Source organism: Melospiza georgiana, chromosome 11 (assembly GCF_028018845.1).
Source record: "Melospiza georgiana isolate bMelGeo1 chromosome 11, bMelGeo1.pri, whole genome shotgun sequence".
NCBI lineage: Eukaryota > Metazoa > Chordata > Aves > Passeriformes > Passerellidae > Melospiza > Melospiza georgiana.
Genome location: NC_080440.1, coordinates 11,227,242 through 11,241,103, shown reverse-complemented (window position 1 = coordinate 11,241,103; position 13,862 = coordinate 11,227,242). Strand labels below are relative to the sequence as shown.

The 13,862-nt window shown below is 50.6% G+C and overlaps 1 protein-coding gene across 1 annotated transcript; it reads right to left on the bottom strand.

Annotated features, from left to right (window-relative positions):
- Nucleotides 1-416: 416 nt before the first annotated feature.
- On the bottom strand, nt 417-13,362 carry MCM2 (minichromosome maintenance complex component 2). Its single transcript, XM_058032032.1, has 16 exons — nt 13,348-13,362; nt 12,710-12,897; nt 11,974-12,149; nt 10,697-10,960; nt 9,459-9,678; nt 9,003-9,210; nt 8,141-8,275; nt 7,768-7,959; nt 6,551-6,644; nt 5,901-6,151; nt 5,521-5,647; nt 5,178-5,290; nt 4,798-5,040; nt 3,848-4,030; nt 2,196-2,351; nt 417-1,336 (listed from the first exon to the last, which is right to left on the bottom strand). The coding sequence occupies exons 1-16, from the start codon at nt 13,351-13,353 to the stop codon at nt 1,226-1,228; spliced, it is 2,667 nt and encodes an 888-aa protein (XP_057888015.1). The 5' UTR covers nt 13,354-13,362; the 3' UTR covers nt 417-1,225.
- Between the last annotated feature and the right edge of the window lie 500 nt (nt 13,363-13,862).

Below are 13,862 nucleotides of genomic sequence, written 5' to 3'. Positions count from 1 at the left end.
AAGATAAACAGGGAAGGAACCACTGCAGGCAGGTCCTTGGTGGGCAAGGCAGCATTCACAGCATGGTCCAGGGCAAGTGTGTCCTGCTATCAGTCCACAGATGTGTCAGCTACAGCTGACAGCCAGCACTGGCCCTTCCTGCTAACCTGAAGAGCAAACATGAGATGTGATTGTACCCAAACCTAACCCCACAAACTGCAGAGCAGTTCACAAAGCATCCAGGTTGCTCACTTAAGCTCTTACTTCCACTCTGGGTGGCAGAAGTTATCAAAAGAGGAAATGCAGAAGTATTGAAAACAAATTTATTTAAAACACACACACAAAGAAAATTGCATGTGAACACTGAGCCCATCTTGTCCTCCCTGAACACATCCAGCTCAGGCCTCCTCCACTGCCATGCCCAAAACCAGCACCATGGGAACTCCACCCTCAAATGGGTGTGAGAGAGGGTGTTAAGTTTAGGTGTCAAAGGCAGCACATGGATTGAGCTGTAAATTCACATCTGCTGACAGCTACACAGAGGTAACATCCACTAAGGCAAGGGAAGCCTCTCCACTCTGGATTCTGGCTGGAGATTCCCCAGCAGGTACTGAAGGAGTTTCCAGTGCCCAAACAGATCATCATTAAGATTAGAAAGAGCTGTTTTGTTTCAGTTCTTATCTTTCCCTGTCTCCTCCTTCCCTGCAGAAACCAAGCACAGGGTCAACCCATGTGGGCACCTGGGGAAATGTCAAGTGCCAGGCACAAAGGCCTGGAGCAGGGGCTGGCTGCTGGTTCATGGAGAGTTGAAAGCAGTTTCAATTATCACCCATCAGGCTGTACAGTCAGCAGAGATGGGAACAGAGAATCCCTGAGGGTGCTTGCAATCCAAAGCTTTCCAAATGCTCCCACTTGGTCCCTCCTGCAGAGGAGCCCATAACAACTAGTGACAAACAAACAGAAAACATGTCATGTAGAGGGCCAGCAATTCTCTCCCTGCTGTGCTTAGCTACAAGGCAAAATAGTGAACAAAGTCGCTAAACAGATTTGACAGGGCATTTAACTACTTAATTCTGTTCTATTTACAAGGTCTTCAGCAGCTCAGCACTCCCTTAATCCATAAGGCACGAAGCAAGCAAGAGGATGCACAGCCTAGTCCCTGTGGCTCAGGATCTCTGCAGCATCCTGGAGGGCTGGAAGATGGAGGTCTCATCTCACAGGAGCATGTGGCAGGCTCTGCTCCAGCTCAGAACTGCTGGACAATCAGCTTCCTCTTCACATCCCGGCTGAACCGATTCATCCTGAACACTTCACTGTCATAGAAGGCTGACAGGTTGTGGATGTTGATCTGCCGAGCCTGGGAGGAGGAAGAGGGCAGAGGTAAATGTTTATTTAATCAAAGTAAGAACCATGTGGTTTTCCACAGCAGAGGCTGCATAAAATTTGACAGTCAGCAATCTCTGCTCTGCTCAGCAGGAACCAGAGCTACAGTAGCAGGGCAGACTGCAGGTCAGGAGGAAGGAGCATTGGCAGTGCTGAGCTGAGCCAAGAGAGGATGCTGGCTCAGCATCTGCCTGCTCTCAGCTCGTCCTTTTACTTCCAGCAGAGACAGAATGTAACTCCTATCCAAAAGTCCCCAAAACCTCATCCAGCAGGAGAGTTTTGCAAGGGAGACATCTGACTGGGAGTGGTCACCCTGGCAACACAAAGGCGTGGCTTTGGAAGCATTTACTGTGCACATCTGATGCAAAGAGCAGAAAAGCACTAAACCACACTGCTCTAGTGCCAAGCAAGGTCAGTATTTTGCACAGAATGGCCAAGTCAGAAGCGCAACCTTTGGACGAGCATGAAGATGCATTAAGAAGGCAAGCTAGCCTCAGGAGGGATTGAAAAGTTCATACACATCTGCTTTTTTGCTTCTTCAAATGCAGATACCAGGGAACTTAAGTTCTCATTCACCTGCAAAAGGATTTACCATTCTAATCCCAAAGCTTTATGGGGGTGAATGAGAACAGAGAGGGAAGAATACAGAACTTCCAAACAAGAGGAGCAGATGCAGAGGAGACAATCCTGAATCTGGGTTATATTGATTAACACCAGTCTTTTTTATAGTATCACAATGCAGGAAGGGAAGTCAGAAGCCTCAGAATGCCTCTGGTTCTGGGGCTGCAGAGAGCACGAAGCAGTCCCAGAGGCAGCTGGCTCTAAGCCCATACCTTGTCCACCAGGTCCTTCTCGGGGACCTCGATGGTGTCCTGCTGGGCTCCGTAGCGGTTCCTCTGGTACATCACCTGCTCTGCAATCAGCTGCTTCAGGATGAACAGCAGCAGCTCGTTGTTGTCTCGCTTGAACGAGAGGTAGCGGGAGAAAGTCTGGGAGGGAGGGTGAGATGAGCCATGAGGATCAGAGCAGTGACACACTGCAGTGCCCAGCACCAGCCAGCCCCCTCCTGCCACAGAGCACACAGTGACACTGCTGTCACCTGTGCCCTTAGTGTATCTCAAGTGACTGTGTGCCAAGCTGCCACCTGCACATGCAGTGCCAGCCCTGTGACAGCCACAACTCCCCTGCTGGCCGCTTTTATTCCCATCTGGAATCTCTGTAGGGGAGCTGGTGCCTCTTGGGGGCTAGCAGTGCACTGCAGTGGAGCTGTGCTGCCCACAGGGACACAGCCATGGGAGGGCTGGCCCTGGGCAAGGCACAGAGCAGTTTCCCTTGACCCAGACTGCCCTGTGCCTCCCCAGCAGACGCTCATACTTGGCTGCCTGTTGGAGGCCAAAGAGAGAGGCCACGAGTCGTCCAGACAGAGGGCAGACACTCAACAGTGGATAAATGCCAGCGTGCAGCCAGCCAAGAGCTGTTCAGAGCCAGGCCCTGCTACTCAGAGAGCAGGGCAGACTGCACACTAACCCACAGTGAGTGCTGTCCTGTGGTTAACTGTACCCTGAGAGCCCAATAAAAACGTGAAGAAACAAACTGCTTGCTTGGCTTGATCACCTGGCAGCAGCAGCAGGTGCCCTGTGCCAAAATAGCAGGGAAGGTGTCAAAAAAGAATAGACATGGCAGTGCTTTTGAGTCAGAAGCTCAAGGTACACTTCCTTCTCAGACACACCAAAGCCATTGCCTCAGCACACACTAATGAGGGGCAGTCACAGAACAGTGCCTTGTTTGGGGTCCCTCCTCAAAGGCACCCAGCTTGAGCTGTTATTGCACAATGATTGAATTATTTAAAGTATCCAGATGTTTGAGACTTTGCTATGGGAAAACCTGGGGTCAAGCTGGTAAGGAAACCTTGTCTGTGAGTGTGATGTCTGTAGCTGTGAAGTGGCCTTGGTCCCTGGTGGTGTTAGTGTGACTGCCAGAGGGGCCCCTGGATGGTCAGACAGGGAACTTCCTTGACACTTCAGACCCACAGTACTTACACAGGCTCAGTGCCTGTCTCCACAGGACAGAGCCCTGCAGAGCACAAAGTCTCTTCCCACAGCCAGGGCAGTACAAGGAGCTGCAGCTGAACCTGTGGGCCCTGGGTGCAGCTCCAGCCCCCAGCTCAGGTGGTGCCCAACTTGTGTAGGGGGATAAAATATAAGAAAGTAAAGACAGTGTAGGAAGTAATCTTACCCCTAAGGAGTTGCAGTTATCAAAGATTAGGAACAGGCCTGACTTTACCAGGCCACAGCTGTAAGCAATGAGAAGAAGAGTGCTATAAAAGAGTGGGGTGGTGTTCAGAAGGGAACTGGAGTCTGTTGGCTATTGTGAGAAGAAAGAGTCAGTGCTCTGAGCAGCTGCCCATGAGAAACCCCAAGAAGGTGTGGAACCTTTGTGATCAGGAGACACCAGCATGGAGCCCCTGCGATAAGGTGACACCAACCTTGCGCATGCTGCGCATGACGCTGAACTTCTGCGTGTCGATGAAGCTCTCCAGCATCACCCTGATGGCCATGTTGACATCATCCTCCACCACGTAATCGCGCAGGTGCATGCGGGCGTGCGCCTCGGCCATGCGGATCATGGACTCGATGTGCCGCACCGTGATGGGGATGCTGCCCGTGGCCTGGGGGACGAGAAACACGGCACTGAAGGGGCAAGACAGGGGCCTTGTGCCCAGCTCCTTCCACACTGCACACACTGCTCCGAGCTCTCTGCACCTCTGAGGGTGACTCAGGATAAGGAGGCTCTGCCACCTGCTGGCACAGCCACACAGCCTGGCACAGCTTCCCTGCTCATCTGAATTCAGCACAGTGCAAGGGGATGCTGTGGGGTTGCTCTGTGACACTGTTTAGGGCTTTTCCAAGATTAGCAATCTAGTTTCCTCTAGTAAATTTTAGGAGTTAAAGAAACAAAAGGCCAACCAAAACAGGTATAGTTTTCCCAAGCTCCAAAAAATCTCCCTCACACCTCAACAAATTCCTCTCATCTGGAAAGCCTGAAATGAGCCTGAGACATCCCACTGACAAAAGAGAAGGGCATTTCTACAGATAATGGCTCCCTGTAATGTATCAGGAGCATGAGGATCTGAGAGAATGCAAACATCTCCTGTGGGCCTGCCAGACTGGGTGATCACAAAAGGACTTTGCCATGGCAGGCACTGTACATGTGTCCTGTCCATCAGTCCACACATCATCAACAGGCGAGACTGCACTTAGAGGAAGAATCATCTGTTCAGCAGACAGTGCAGGATCTGCCTGTCTCTCACAGAACAGCAGCACAGACTTCTGTGATGGGAATGGCAAGAATGTGTCAACATGTGCTGGAACAGTCTCAGGCTGATCTGCAGTCTAGATACATACAGTTCTTCCCTCCTTTCCTCAGTATTCTCACCATAGACTCCTTCCTGAGGTCACTGTACATCCTGGCCACCTTGTCCTGGTCCATCTGGTTGAGTTTGGGGTGGACCTTCTCTTTGGCATAGACTATATATTTCCTCAGGATCTCTTGAGGAATGGGCTCAACCCCATAGGTGTTGGGAAGGATGACCTCATTAGTGTCCCCATTCACTGCCTCCTTGCTGCCTGGGTGGTGCTTGACATGGCTGCCAACAACGAACCGGGCAAGCATTTCATCCTGCAAGAGAGCAGAGCACCGACAGACACTGAGCACAGCCAGTGGACATGAAATCCCCAATGAGCAGCTGCAGCTGAGCATGCCAACAGCAGCACTGAGGCCCAGCACACACTCAGGGTTCCTGGCTCAGCCCCTACCTGCACTGGGTCCACCGTGTCCCTCACCACACACAGGATATCAAACCGGGAGATGATGGGCTCCGTCAGGTCCACGTTCTCTGAGAACGTCAGCGACGGGTCGTATCGCCCACCTGGGCCACAGGTCAATAATAATAAAAATAATAATTAATACAGGTCAAACAGGCCCCAAGGCTGGAGCTCTGCAGGAAGGACAGACCTCCAGTATGTTACTGAAGACTTTCCTGCTTGCTTGATCTCTGCTCCAGACTTGAATGAACTAGGCAGAGGGAGGGAAGCTGTGCCACAGCTCTCATGGCCGTGGAGTTATGCTGAGATGGTCCTGTAGTCTCTCAGTACTTACCTATGGGATTGGCAGCAGCCACAATGGTGCAGCGAGCTTGCAAGGATGTGACAATGCCTGCTTTGGAGATGGAAATGCTTTGCTGTTCCATGGCTTCATGGATGCTGGTCCTATCTTGATCATTCATCTACAGGAAAGCAGGAATGATTTGGAGTGAAAATTTGTCTGTACCCCACTGCCAAACACACCAAGGATAATCAGCTCCAGAAGTTCTGAAAAGGCAGCAAGCTGCACTATGGACCAGCAAGGGCCTAAGCAAACTGCAGGTACTTGGGTCATCTGGGAGATGCCACCATGAGTTACAGTGTGTCCTCAGAGGACAGAGGCACAGCTGGTCATTTCACAGCTAATCTTTCACAGAGAGATGAAGCTGGGCTCACCTTGTCAAATTCATCAATCAGGCAGACACCTCTGTCAGCCAGCACGAGGGCTCCTGCCTCCAAAGTCCACTCCTTGCTGACTGGGTGCCTCTGCACGTAGGCTGTGAGGCCCACAGCAGAAGCACCCTGGCCAGTGGTGAAAATTGCTCTGCTTGACACCTTCTCTATATATTTAAGAAACTGTGATTTTGCTGTACCAGGGTCTCCACACAGAAGCACGTTGATGTCACCACGAACTTTGTGTTTGCCACCTACAAAAGCAATGGGAAAACCATGTGGCAGCAGAGTGCATGGCTTGGCAGCAACTTTGCCCTGAGCACAGAGGTGAAGAGAGGACAAAGCTCTCTTCAAAGCTGAAGAGAGGACAACCAGCAGGCACGGCAACCAGCTTACAGGAAAGTTGAGGGGAAAAGAAAGTCAGTTTTGGAGGCAGTAATCTTTGTATAACAGACTTTCTAACCTGGCTGACACATCCTTCTAAGGAGATGATAACAAATCAGGGTGCCAGAAGGTCAAACCTCTGAAGGAGCATTAAAAATGACCTCCTAGAGTTGGGATAAAAACTTGCCTGGGTTTGCAACAGGAGCTGTTTCCAGTCATAGCATTTCTACTATCACATCAGTTTTCAGTGTGATAGAAGAGCCACTCACCTGGGTTTTTGGGCTCTCCACCAAAGAGAGCTAAAGCCAAGCCCCTCTTGATATCTTCATGTCCATAAATAGATGGGGCAATGCTGGCAAAAATCTGAAAGGGAAACCAGAGGAGTTGTCCAGGGAATACCATTTTCCATTCTGAAGTGAATCTTGCATGAACATCAGCAAAGTGCCATATCTAAAGCTACTCTTAAGATATTGCTGTCTCCAAAGAGTGTTTTATTATCCAGTGTGAGGCCTTTTTCAAAGGTGATGACCCACCCACTGTTACCTAAAGGAGCTTAACAAAAATGGTGCTTTTGGGGCATGGCAGATTATTTAGTCTGGTGCTGGAAGCTGCTGCCACTGCCTCCACAACCCTGTTCTACACAAGGAACATCACAGTGCCTGTTATCAGCTCTTGTAAAGCTGGGGACCTTGATCAGAGGCTGACTCCCTGCATGTGACAGTACTTGAATGGGCTGTGCCACACATGAATTGTTGTCATAGTCCAATATTACAAACAACTGGCTTATTTTCTCAAGGGTATTCTGAAAATAACCTGATGCTGGAGACTACTCATGTTAAAACACTCCTGGTCCAACTGAAGCTGCTGCATCCACTGCAACAGCAGTCACTGTAACTACAGCACAGCCAAGGCAATGGAGCAAAGTCCCTCATTACAGAAGTTAAATCTGACCCAAGTGAGGTTGAACATACACCAGTCCAGGAGTTTGTTCTTTCAAGTACTGGATTCAGGTCTTAGCATAGAGGAAGCAAAGCTAAAATCTTAAAATCTTACCACAACTTAAGCTAAGCAATAATATCCCCTTTAGGGGACTGGAGATGCAGTCACTGGCCTCACAGAACACTTCTGCCACTTGGCTTTTAAAACACACAGAGAGACAAAACTGATCAGATGTAAGCACTGTCTGAGTGTGTCTCACCTGTCTTCTAGCCCTGTTGGGATGTAGAAGGATCAGAGAAGGAAAGGGAGAAGCAGAAAATTTTACCTCCAAAGGCACAAGAGAAGTTCCTTATTTACTTCCCTCCCATAACTGACTCTCACCAACAGCTGTGTGAGAGCTACAGAAGACCATTCAGACAGAACTGGGATTTCTGGGTTCCTTTAACCACTGTTTGGCCAGCTGACCCATTTCATCACATTCTGATCCAGCTGCCAGGTGATGGCAAACTATCCACATGAAAAGAAGGGATGTCTGAGGCTGACCCACCTTCTCCCCAATTTGCTCATCCTTGGACAGACCCACAATCACTTTCACATCTTCATCAGTCAGCTCCCCAACAGCCAGCTTGTTGTCCTTCTTGGCAATGTGGTTGGCCAGGATCACAGTTGCAAACACTGGGAACCCATTGGCAGTGTTCAGGGAGCCATCATAGTTGTTGTGGTAGATCCCTGTCAGCTCCTGGGAAGCAGGAAATGCTCTGTCAGTGCCTGCACAGTACAAAACAGCCCCTTCTCCATTCTAAGGTAAGGCTCAAATGCATCTGAGGACAGCACCCTCATCCCCACAGATGTTCCTGTGAAGTCACTGTCAGAATTTAAAAATACCCTGTGCTCTCCTGAGACTTGAGCAATGTACTCACAATCTCATCTCCTGGCTTGCAGCTGTCCACCAGGTCAGCCAGGAGAATGGCATCCTTGGAGCGGGGCAGCCTGCCCGCCGCCACCTTCCCTGGGCTCTCCTGGATCTTGATGCGCTGGTAGTTCTGATACACTGTCTGCAGCAACAAAATCAGAGTTACCCAGCTGGTCCAGCAGGCACCAGCATGGCTCTTCAACCCAGCTGGTCCAGCAGGCACCAGCATGGCCTCCACAGGCACCTCAAGAGAAGGGCCACTCCAAGATTTCAGTTAGAGAATTATAGACATGGGAGGATGTGGGCTGTGAGGAGCAATTCCAGGGTGTGATAGGCAATAATGGGGACAGAAAAGCACTTTGCTGCATCCCACCACTGTGGTTTAGCCTCCACAGTGTTTGCCCATCCAAATACCAGACTAGTTCGTGAGAGAAGAATGCTCCACTTGTGATGGTTAAAGGTATCAAAGCAAAGAATGAAAGTCAGAAGTTCCACATCAATGATTTTGCTCTCTGGCTTATTTAGCTGACAGATCAGGACAGACTGACCTAACTGGGAAGGAGATCTGGACAGCGTGTGTCTGCATTTCTAAAATAGGAATAAGTAACTGTGTACCACAAACATGACTGTGGCAGAAGATTCAATCCAAACACCTACAGTGTGGCAATAAATTACTTTTGGTTGATAAACTGAGTCAAGAGCAGGTCAAGAGCTCAAACAGACCTATCTTCACAGCTCCCTGGATATAGAAGACCTTTCTAGCCACAGCAAGCTGTTCAAAGGACGGGAGTCAAAGCAGGGCTGTGAGGAACAGGCAGTGCAGCAGGATGAGCAGCCACTCTCACCCAGGCAAGCACACAGTCTCTTACCTCTTCCATGTTGATGTCAAAGGGGCCAAGAGACTGACACTCCGGACAGGAACCAGGTTTCACCTCCTGGTTCTGTGACTGGAAAAAGGGTCCTAGGATGAAGTTGCACTTGCTGCAGTTGTATTTGACCATGCTGAGCTGAGGCAGGACCCCTGTGCAGCTTGTCACCACTCCACTGGTCCGGATCAACTGATTCAAGTGCAGCTGCCTGGGGAAAGACAGAGATATGCTGGATGCCTGCAGGCACCAGAAGGCAAAAAACCCTCCAGAAATATTCCTGCTGCAAGGCACAAGTTTACCTCAGGGAGCTGAAAGCGCATCCTTAGTATGATTTCTCCCTGTGCTAAGCTCAGTTATCCTGTTAGACTTACCCAGAGGTTTAGCTCACAGGTGAGTCCTGAGCACCCCAAAGCCTAAAGCAAGCCCCAGAGCCACTGCTGGTAGCTCTGCTCTCACCTGAGTGACCGCAGCTCTTCCACCAGAGGGAGGTGGGAGATACGGACATGGATCTCCTGAGCAATGCGGTCGTACTTGGGGTACATGGCCAGCACCACTTCCTTGGCTGCTTCATCAAAGATCTTCAGCATCTCTGCTGGGGCCTCAGGCAGAAAGTAGGCAAGGACATGCTCCTGGGCTGCCAGATCCTCATAGTTCACCACCAGACTCTCTCTGTTCTCTTCAGAAAAAGATGGGGTGAATTGTAATTTCAGCCTGTTCGTTCCTCAAGGAGTTTGCAAAGGATAGCCAGAACATACAAGCCTGTATCTTGCAGGCTGCAGCTAATAGAACTCTGCACCTTCCCCAAAGTTTAGAGATTAACAATTTGAAAATGGGTGGAAAACTCTTTTAAATTTATTTCTCTAACAAATTCTTTATCAGTACCAAGCTTGTGATTGTTCCTCTCCAGTTCTGCACAGATACTCCCCAGGCTCACTGTTCCTGAAATTCAAAAGCCTCAGCCCAATATACAATTTTCTCAGAGACCTCCAGGAAACAGAAGTTAATAGGAGAGACATTATGTGTGCTGAATGGTTGGCAAAAATCCTCCTGTGTCTTATGTTCGTGGAAATGGATGAGACAAATGCCTTTTATTTCCTAGCTTTACAAAATTGATCCTGTTCCACTGCTGAAGCTTCTGCTAGCTATAAAGAATAAATACAACAAGCACAGCTACATGAGCTGTTCCTAGATGTGACAATTTCTGCTTTTAAAACTCATCAATGACAGCCTTAATGACCGTTTCTTCTGGCAGTGCCTAGTCAGAATACAAGGCTACAACACTGACACAGTTTCCAAAGTCACAAGGTCTATTTGTGTCCCCTTGCTGGATAATGCAGTTTCCAGTGTGAGAAAGTAACTGGTGCAGACAGCAAGCAATTGTTGTCTCTTTCAGATCACAAACTTGCAGACCACTGTCTGCTGCCCCACATATTCTTCTGCTAGCATTTCTACAAAATGAATATTAATGAGGAGCAGACACCAGGGGCCTTCTAATTAGTCAGCCAGAATCAAAGAAGACACTAGACATGTTTCCATTATTCATTTATCTCCATCAGCATCAGTTGTTCTTAAAGTGCTGATTCAATGTCTGGAACAAAGAGGGCAGGCAGCAAATACCCACCTCTGTACTGGATCACCACAAAGAACCATGACCCACATGAAGAGTGAGAGATCCTCCAGTGACCCAGCCCTACCTTTGCACATGTCACTGATCCTCTCCTTGAAGACATTGTGCCCATGGTCATCCACATGGGTCTTCAGGAAGTTCTTGAAGCGGTGATAGATCTCAAGCCGGGGCGCTGCCATGGAAACCCACTCCCTCACAGAGTGCCCTTTCATGTCCTCCAGGTTCTCAATGCTCTCAATCATGTCCTCATCCTCCTCCTCCAAGCCTTCGGCAGCCCGCTCCGCCAGCCGCCTCTTGCGGGCAGGACGGTCTTCATCCTCATCGTCGCTGTCTGGGCGTGGGAGGAAAAACTGCTCAGCATCTGGGACTCCCATTCCCACTCCATGGATTAGTCACAGTGGGATTGCAGAGGCTGTGCAAGTACAGAGGTCACAGCCTGGGATACAAACCAAGAGACATCCCAGGTCCACCTTAAATCCAGTTCTAGACTTGCTCCTACATCTTCCACAATGCAGCCAAGACTTTAAGGGTGTTAATTTGAAGATTTGTATGCAACAGCACATATTCAAGTCTATTAATGCCCTGCCCAAGGAATGAGCTTGAAAGTGCAGCAAAGGCCCTTCCACCCTGTGACAGTGTTCACCGGGGTTCTTGGATGAGGGGAGAGATGAGAATGTTGACTCCATGTTCAGAAGGCTTGATTTATTATTTTATGATATATATAGATTACATTATAACTATACTAAAAAGAAATAGAAGTAAAAGTTTCCTCAGAAGACTAGCTAAGAATAGAAAAGAATGAATTAATAAAGATCTGTGGCTCAGACAGAGTCCAAGCTATCTGGTCTGTGGTTGGCCATTAATTGTAAACATTCAAGATGGCCCAATCACAGACAAACCTGATGCATTCCACAGCAGCAGATAATCATTGTTTACATTTTGTTTCTGAGGCCTCAGCTTCTCAGAAGGGAAAAAATCCTAAAGAAAAGGATTTTCACAAAAGATGTCTGCGACACCACCCAGCCCACAAAAGTCTGTACAGGAGCACCAACACCAAGAAACTTGACAGCACAGCTTGGCAGAATCCCAACCCTTTGATACAGGTCCAGGATCCTTAATTTGTTTCAGCAGTGACCAAGACACCAAATGAGCTCCCAGGAAACCCAAAGGAAAGGGAAGCTGCATTGGGGAATCCAGCCAAGCCCACAGCCAGTGATTTCATTAAGAGCCCAGGCACACTGGAGCTCTAGAGACCTCCCTACTGACCTGAGAGTAGAGAGCCCAGCTCCCCCCAAGGGTGAGGTTTTCATCAATCCCCAGGGTGGCACAGCTCACTGCACCTACCGTAGAGCAGCCCCCTCCTCATGCGGCCCATGCCCTGCTCCAGCTCGCGGTCCCGCTGCCTCATCACTCGCTCGGCAGCTTCCCTCTGGCTGGCAGTCAGCTCCTCCACATCTTCATCATCCAGGGCCAGGCCCTCTGCCTCGTACACATCCAGCTCTGGGATGGGCCGGTAGTCCCTACACACACACACAGAGCAGGGAGTCAGGCCAGGAAAGCAACTCTGCAGCCCTTCTGCAGCTGCTGCTGGGCAGGTGTCAGGACAGCTCTGCACAGACAGAACGGTGTTAGCAGGAAGGCACGTCCCAGGGGAAGATGCCCTGCAGTAAAAGGGCTCCAAGCACCACAGTTAGGAATGCAAAGAGCTCCAAAAGCATGATTGGGAATGCCAGCATTCAAGCCTTTGTGTTGTAAAGTTCAGTTTGCCAGCAGACCTTGCTGAGTAAAACAACATCAAAATTCATGCCTGGAGAAGCAGAGCTGGGCTGAATGCACATCACACATCCAGGCAGATCCTGTGGGATCATGATGGCACTTTGCTCAGTTCTCCCAGGACTCAAATGACACCATGCTCTGACCTTTTTTTCCCCATTGCCCAGCAGCTCTTCAGCCCTGTCACCCCAGCTGCCAGCACAGCAGAGGGATCACATAATGCCTGAGAGCTCCCTCCATGTCTCTGGCTGCCTGACATCCCCAGCACCCCATCGCCAGACACAGCGCCCCAGAACGATTTTCTTACCTTTCCATCCCTTCCCCAATGAGCTCTTCCCCTTCTTCCTCCTCTTCGGGGAGCCCCTCGGTCCCCAGGAGCCCTTCGGACTCATCCTCGAAGGGAGGCAGGTCCCGACCGGGGCTGGACGTGAAGGCATCACCGCGGCGGGAGCTCCGCACGGGGCTGGTCACCGCTGCCTGCGACTCGGAAGAGTCCTGCGGGGACAGGAGGGCAGTGAGGGCAGGGGAGAGGGGGCTAGTGCCTGCAGGGGCCTGTGCCCGTCGGTAGGGGGGTATATGGATCACCCGCGAGTTATAATAATTAACCCTCCTTGTAAAAGACAATGGAAGCATATGGGGTGGGGGGATAGGGTGGGAGATACGGGGGTAAATCCACCCTGGCAGCGCAGCCGGAGCGGAGGGAAAGGGTCCGGTCGTGCCCCGGCCCGGCTCTCTGCTCCCAGCGCCGGGAACGCGGGAAAATTCCCCCGGCGCTCCGGGAGCACGGCCGGGCGCGCCCCGGTGTCCCCCCCACCCCAAAATCCCCTCTGGACCCCGCAGCGCCAAGTGCCCGGCGGCGGGGAGAACCCGGGACCCGCACCCATGAGGGTGGGACCCCAAATGATCGGCTCCCCCTGCCCGGCACGGCCCGGCACGGCCACTCACCGCCATCACCGCCGCTTCCTGCCCCGGGAATTCCGCGCCAAAACCAGACCACGTGGTCACGAAAGCGCGCGAAACCTTATGAATAATGATACAAGACCCCGCCTCCTTATGAATATGCATGAGGGGGGCGGGACCCAGGGCCATCCCCCGGCCGACGGGGCTCAGGAGGCTGGTGAGTGGCAGGAGCAAACTCTAACAAACTTTAGCAAACATTTCCCTCTGGGCTTGAGGGCTTTCCTCCTCTCGGGAACCCGAGGCACGGGAGAGATCCCGCTGTGAATTCCCGTGCTCGCGGTGGCCTCTTTGGGAGCTAAAATCAAGCCTTGCTTGACCGGGTTTGCCCCTGACCCAGTTCAATCGTCTTTGTTCTGATTCTCGCTGAAACTACAAGAGATGGGAAGGAGGTTCTGGCATTTTATGGGGTTATTTTGGGGGGAGGTTGTTTGTTTTAGGGGTTTTTCTAGGTTTTTGGTGGGGTTTTTTTTGTTTGGTTGGTTCTTTTTGTTGTTGTTGTT

Excerpts from the sequence above, each read along its gene's own strand:
- MCM2 (XM_058032032.1), bottom strand. Across the intron at positions 12,150-12,709 it reads ATTGGGGAAGGGATGGAAAG|GGACTACCGGCCCATCCCAG; the intron begins GTAAGAAAATCG and ends GTGTGTGTGTAG. Across the intron at positions 6,152-6,550 it reads TGGAGAGCCCAAAAACCCAG|GTGGCAAACACAAAGTTCGT; the intron begins GTGAGTGGCTCT and ends TTGCTTTTGTAG.